This window comes from Equus quagga, unplaced genomic scaffold, assembly GCF_021613505.1.
Source record: "Equus quagga isolate Etosha38 unplaced genomic scaffold, UCLA_HA_Equagga_1.0 69062_RagTag, whole genome shotgun sequence".
NCBI classification, from domain to species: Eukaryota; Metazoa; Chordata; class Mammalia; order Perissodactyla; family Equidae; genus Equus; species Equus quagga.
The window spans coordinates 1,410-8,480 of record NW_025801332.1 but is presented as its reverse complement, the minus strand read 5'-3'; the positions used below and the strand labels follow the sequence as shown (position 1 = coordinate 8,480).

Here is a 7,071-nt window from a genome sequence, read left to right as displayed (position 1 = left end):
TACCTTCGAGGTCTACATGGCCTGGGTGTAATTCGGACCTCATCTCAATATTCTCTGCTCCAACCACACCAGCCCCCTCGCTCTTCCCAGAAACACAGACACACTCCTGCCCTAGTACATTCGCACTGGAGGTTCCCCTGCCTGCAAAGAACTTCCCCAGACATCCTCGTGGATAACTCCTCATGTCTTTCACATCTTTCCTCAGGTCACCTTCCCAGTGAGGCCCACACTGACCACCCTAGGAAAACAGCCACCTTCCCTGTCCCCACACGCTTATACTCTGGGTCACCTCCCTGAAGGCACTTACAACTTTTAACATAAACACTTCCCTTATTCACTATGCTTATAGCACAGTCTGCCCCTCCCCACTGGAACACATGCTCCCCAAGGCTGGCAATTTCTGCCTGTTTTTAATTCTCTGACTTTTCCTAGATATAAAAATACTTTGTCATCTATCTGGCAAACCAGTTGAATGAATGATCAGTATAGAGCACCTCCCTATTCTAGAGAGAGTATCTTTCTTAATGTAACCTCAGGTCACACGCTCTGTTTGGTGGCAGCTACAGCACAACCTCCACTCACACTGACATCAGTGCCACCTCTACTTTTCTCACAAGCGCTGCTCTCCCCTCCTTTCCTCCCACAGCCGCCCTCCTGCACACTCACACACACAATTCTCTCTCTTCAGAAAGGACAATCCTAGGCTTACGGGACCTATTTTTCCAATCAATTGTGAATCTAAAGGAGATTCAACTTTATAAATCCATGTGTTTGGATCAGAGCCAGCACGAGGATGACGAGGGCTGAGGGCAGAGAGACGGGGCAGGCTGCAGAGAAGACAGAAACCCAGCGGGAATTTATGTGAGATGAGAAACTACTGAATCCTTCCTGTCTACTACTTCCAGATTCTGGTTCTGTAGAAGGGCGGAAAGATGGAAAGAACAATCCAGGAAACAGCTCTAGAGAGAGGGCAAGAAGAGAATGAGTCCAGAAATTGGTCTCTCGATACCAGAGTCTCCTGTGTGCAGGGGCCATCCTGGGCCTCATGGGGACAATGACAGGCCAAACGACTCCCACTGCTGTCAGAGACGGGGACACCCAGAGAAGAATGAAACCAGAACTCAAAACATGAAAAACAACGGGTATAATCCCCAAAAACTCCCAAAGAAACAAAGTCTAAACACACAAAAGGCAGGGGCTGAGGGCCAGACCCTGGACGGAGCCTTGGCTGACCTGGCCACAGAAAGCCCTCGCTGCCCACGGTCCTGAAGACACGACAACACCCAGGTGATGTCCTCATCCCTGTGATCACAAGTACTGATGGAACAAGGTTCTATAGAAGGAACCAGGACAAAGGAGCAGACAGATGCGCCAGCCAAGGAATGACAACATCACAGCCCACGATGTACTGAACACCGACTGCGCACAGGCCCCGTCCACACACAGACTCCACACAGCAAACATGACTTCTGGAAAGTTCTCAGTGCTTCCATTTATTTCCACTCTCAAACTTTAGGAATCTTCTTCTTTAATTAACACATCAATCCCTTAGAAGAAGAATTAGAAAAAAATTCATATCTGGATTCATATTTTCAGCAAGGAAGCAAATGATCACTAGTGAGTGCAACAGGAAGTTAAGACAGGGATGGAGACGGCCCAGCCCCACCTCTGCTGCAACAGGAGATTTCATCAGGGAAAGCACAAAGGTCAGTGTGGGGAGGGGGGTGTGGAAGGCAGGGGTGGGTCAATTTCCCCACCTCCTCTCATTATGCTAATAGGAACACAGACACATTCAGATGCAGAAAGAGAAGTCAGGGGATCTGAAGTCGCAAAGTAGGAGTGTGAACAAATCTTGCATCACTTGGTCTCCCACACCGTCTCACACTGTAAAAGAAAATAATCATGAACAAATTCATGTCAGTCACATAAGTGTTGACATTCTCAACAGCCCTCTGCATGCTCAAAATACACCAAAGAATCCCCATAAACCAGTTGTGTCCCCTCTGCCCCAAAGCCCCTCCCCACCCAGGCCGTCCAAGTCTCACCTTTCTGTGGGAGAGACGCATCAGATCCCTGGGCACTGTCACTGTCTGGGGTAGAACAAACAGGAAGTGGTCAGAGCCCACACGAGATGAGACTAAAGGAGGAACTACAGGGTGAGTGAGCTCCCCCCTCCCAGGGCTCCTGTCTACACTATTTCAAGGGTCTCAGGGATCAATCCCCCACTCAAACTTACTTGCAGCCTGCACATAAATCCCTCTTTTTTCACCTGTGGGAAGAAAACAGGAAGAAGGATGGGCCATGAGATCCTAGAGGAACCCCCTAGTCCTGTACCACAGGGAAGTTTCCAGAAGCATGACTGAAGACCCTGGGCAGGATTGAGAAACATGAGAAAGGAGATGTGTGAGGACTGGACCAATGCCCTCCTGGAGCTCTGTCCTCAGCAGTGACCTTCCCTCTGACCTTCGCCTGCTGGGAATCAGGTCCCCAGCACCAGAATTATCAAGGTGAAAAAATCTCTTTCATTTTCATAAGCACTTTACAAAACAGTGTTAGCAATCAGCTCCAAAATGGCATGTGCATGAATGTGGATGGTACGTCTCATTAATGGGGCAGGGCAAGTTCTGCTTGGCTCTTGAAATGCCTCAGGGGGACAAGAAAACTCAGATCCCAAACCCCCTTCCCTACCTGAGCGCTTCTTCCTCCAGATCACAGGTCCAGCCACCACAGCTCCAAGGAGAACCAGGCCAACAATGATGCCCACGATGAGGATGGTGGACTGAGGAGGCGGCTCTGGGGAGGGAAGGGAAGGTGAGGGCCCTGACCCTGCTGAAGGTCTCCAGAAGGGCTCCTGATTTCCCTGAGAAGAGTCTCTGAGCCCACGGCTCCCACCTTACCCCATCTCAGGGTGACGGGCTCAGGCAGCCCCTCGTGCTGCACATGGCACGTGTATCTCTGCTCCTCTCCAGAAGGCACCACCACAGCCGCCCACTTCTGGAAGGTCCCGTCCCCTGCAGGCCTGGTCTCCACAAGCTCCGTGTCCTGGGTCAGGTCCTCCCCATCACGCTGCCAGGTCAGAGTGATCTCCGCAGGGTAGAAGCCCAGGGCCCAGTACCTCAGGGTGACCTCATGGTCAGAGATGGGGTGGTGGGTCACATGTGTCTTTGGCGTGTCTGAGGAGAAGGGTCAGGAAATTCACTTTCAGTTCCCTCCATGGGCCGCTGAAGCAGCACTCATGTGACCATTCTGAGAACGGACAGGACAATTGGTTTGGAAGGAGGAAGCACAGAACCCAGACACGAGCCTGGACTTGCGAATCCAGGATAAGCTCAGATTCCTTGGAAAGTTCTAGAATCACGGTGAGAGCCCAGGGTACGAGCCTTCAGGTCTCTAAACAGGAGAACACAGACTTCTGGTTCTGATCTGGGTGGAAGGTGAATGATTCACAAAAGCTGGAGTCAGGCCTGCAAAGATGTTCTCAAGCCGAGAACAAGGCCTTGAGAAAGTCATGGGTCACAAGATGGCTGCCAGGGTCAAAGGGAACCAAGGACGGTGATTTCAGAGGTGGTCTCCACTCCTATTCCTGAAGAAACCGGATTCCTTCACTGTCCTGTAGAGAAGGACGGGCCCTCTGGGTGAGTCATCACAGAATATGAAAACCTGGGTGGATTCCTTTCTTTCCTGAGGGAGGGTATTCTGACGCTGATCCCATTTCCTCCCTCTTTGTGGGAAGCCAGCCCGGCCCGAGGGGAGATCAGGAGGCCCCGTGTCCCCTCGTACCCGCGCGCTGCAGCGTCTCCTTCCCGTTCTCCAGGTATCTGAGGAGCGACTCCACGCACCTGCCCTCCAGGTAGTTCCTGTGCTGCTCAGCCGCACCGGCCGCCTCCCACTTGCGCCGGGTGATGTGAGCCTCCATGTCCGCCGCGGTCCAGGAGCGCAGGTCCTCGTTCAGGGCGATGTAATCGGCGCCGTCGTAGGCGAACTGTTCATACCCGCGGAGGAGGCTCTGGTCGGGCCCCAATTCGCAGCCGTACATCAACTGGTAGGTGTGAGACCCTGACCCCGCCCGGAGGTCAGCCCCGCACACTCGGCCCTGCCCCGCCCCCCCGCAGAGATTAAACCTAAACTGAAAATGAAACCGCAGAAAGTCCCTGCCGGCTCTTCCCGGGTTGGGGGGCGGGCGGGTCCCGCAGCCTCGGGGTGAATCTCGGACCCGGAGACTCAGGGAGACCCCGGCCCGTCCGTGGGGATGGGGGGTCGGGAGCTGGACCCGGGCTCGCGTCGCTCACCGGCCTCGCTCTGGTTGTAGTAGCCGCGCAGGTTGTTCAGGCCCACTCGGAAATTCTGTGCGGCTTCCTTCATGATCCGCGTCTCCCGCTCCCAATACTGCGGCCCCTCCTGCTCCACCCACGGCGCCCGCGGCTCCATCCTCGGACTCGCGGCGTCGCTGTCGAACCGCACGAACTGCGTGTCGTCCACGTAGCCGACGGCGATGAAGCGGGGCTCCCCGCGGCCGGGCCGGGACACGCCGGTGCTGAAATACCTCATGGAGTGGGAGCCTGGGGGCGGGGAGGGGCTGAGACCCGGCCGACACTCCTCCCGGCGCGGGTCCCGGGTCCGAGGGTGATGGGGCCGGGAGGGGGAGGGGGCTATGGTGTCGTGAGACGGAAAAGGGGCAGCGGACGGAGAAGCGCGGGAGACCCGAGTAGGTGAGAGGAGAGGGCGGGAGACCGGGGAGGGAAGGGGAGGGGCCAGGACGCGGCGGGGCCCAGGTGGGCGCGTTGGGCGGGTCTGGGGCTGGGTCCGTGGGAGACGCGCCTTTCCCGGGGGTCCTGCGCCCCCGCGGCGCGGTCCCCTCGCTCCGCCCCCCCGCAGAGGCCGTTTCCTCCCGACCCGGCACTCACCTGCCCAGGTCTCGGTCAGGGTCAAGGCCCCCGAGAGCAGCAGGAGGAGGGTTGGGGGCATCATGACCGGCATCCTCACGATCTGGGGAGAATCTGAGACCCGGGTGCTCAGTGCAGACTTTATAACCCGGAGCAGCGGAGACGCTGATTGGCTTTTCTAGAAACCGGACACGCAGTGGGAGTGAGAACTGGGGCCACGTCATGAGTCTCCAGGCAGGAGGAGCTGACACAGGTTGTGAGAAGCAGAAGTGAAAGTGAGGGAGATGGGGACTCCCCAACACTGAGCTTCCCCGCCCCAGACTCCGCCCTCGGGCTGAGACCCTGAGAGCCACGTCCGGGGACCTGGGACTTTGCCCTGACCCCTCTCCTCCTGCACCGAGAGCTCTTTGTCACACCGTCTCCCTGAGTCCTGGCCCAGGGGCTGTTTGAGTCAGCGATGGTCAAGCACTTTGGTTTCAGGATATCCATACAGTCTTACACATTAGCGAGGGCCCCGAGGGTAATTTGTTTATGTTGGTTATGTCTATCAATATTCACCTTAGTAGGAACAAAAGTTTTTAAATATTTTAATTAATTTGTTTAGAATAATATTTATAACCCACTGCTAGTTAAAAGAAATAATGTTTTTGTGAAAAATAACAATTTCTCAGAATAAGGTAGGAGAAGAGTGGGTCTTTTTACATTCCATGTTTTTGCAAGTGTCTGTCTTGTCTGGTATTAGAAGACCACTGGCTCTTCACATTTGCTCTGCATTTCATCTGTTGTTTTGGTTGACTTATATGAAAAAAATACCGCCTCAGACAAATATGTAAGAGTAGTATTTTTAATAACCTTTCCAGATAATTGTGGATATTAAACTTTGATACTAAAATGAAACTACGCAAGTGGCAGTTTCTTACAGGTTATTTGCAAGGTGGAACCTGAAACAGTATCATTGAATATTTCCTATTCTGTTACATTAAAATCCACAGGCCTGTTTTACATATTGAATGGCTCTTATACTAATGTATGATTTTAACAGTAATGCACTGTTTCACTAAGTTATGTGGATCTTCCTGTGCCGATGCATTTAACTACAAACTATCAAAATCTCACATTTGTTGATGTGACCATAGATCTGAACAGGAAAGTCTGTCAGGACAGGGAAGCTGCCAGGCTTACATGGTGGACACAAGTTTTCCAAAATTCTCATATTCTCTTGAGAGCTTCCTTTTGATCAAGGCAGTAAGTCCTGTCAGTTGTTACCTGTCGGTGGATTTTCTTGAAGGGAGAAGCTCATGTTCATTTTGAGACAGTGCATCCCAATTAACCACGTCTAATAATCCTAGTTCCTGTCATTCATTCTTTCAAGTAAAAGTGGTGTTCCATGAAAAAGAGGCTAGCCCAGCTCACATAAATTATTCTCCTTCGGAAATAGTACGTGGGAAAGTAGCAGAAGGGCTTTATGTGTACTTCCCACGTCATCATGTAAGATATTTTTAAAATGTGGATTTAAGGATAATGATTTGGTAAAGATAATAATTTTTAATGCTTCAGGACATTTTAAAGTGAAAGTGGTATTTTTTTCTGCAAGTAAGTGGTGGTGAAGATAACTCCCATTGCAGTTTGGTACCACGGCCTCCATTCTCACTAATTTTTACCTCAGTGCAAATGTGAACATACTGAAAAGGCGAATGATGTCTAGTAATGTTATGAAAAGAGTTTTACCTCATGGATCCGTGAAAGGATGTCAGTGACTTCAAGGCTTCCACAGACCACACTTTGAGAATCGCTGTTCTGAATGAACCGGGGAGAGTCTCCCAGTGGGTCCCAATCTTTGCCTCCTCTTCATTTCCTGGAATTCCTCTCCATGAGTTTGGACTCCCTGCTTCCCAAAACTTAACTTACAGTGTTGCCCCTGGTCTCCTCTAGAAGAGAACTCACTTGCTGGAAATTTGATGCCAGAGAATGTCCTCAGTCTGGGAAGGGAGGTGAAGGGACAGGTTTTCTCTTTGGAACTGGGGACAGTTTGTGCCTGAGGCACCAGACCCACTGATGACCTATGTTGGTTTTGTTATACACCCGCTGGATATGTATTCTTGTCTCAGACAGAAATCTGACGTATCTCTAAGTGAAATAATATTGGCTCTTTCATTTTACACGGGTCTGATGCATCTGATTTGAGGCC

At 51.9% G+C, this 7,071-nt stretch overlaps 1 protein-coding gene across 1 annotated transcript; it reads right to left on the bottom strand.

Moving 5' to 3' along the window:
* Window positions 1–1,467: 1,467 nt before the first annotated feature.
* On the bottom strand, window positions 1,468–4,977 carry LOC124234062 (popy Class I histocompatibility antigen, A-1 alpha chain-like). Its single transcript, XM_046651323.1, has 7 exons — window positions 4,290–4,977; window positions 3,781–4,056; window positions 2,898–3,173; window positions 2,689–2,793; window positions 2,237–2,269; window positions 2,046–2,090; window positions 1,468–1,884 (listed from the first exon to the last, which is right to left on the bottom strand). Exons 1-7 carry the CDS (start codon window positions 4,975–4,977, stop codon window positions 1,880–1,882), a joined length of 1,428 nt encoding a protein of 475 aa, XP_046507279.1. The 3' UTR covers window positions 1,468–1,879.
* Window positions 4,978–7,071: the final 2,094 nt, after the last annotated feature.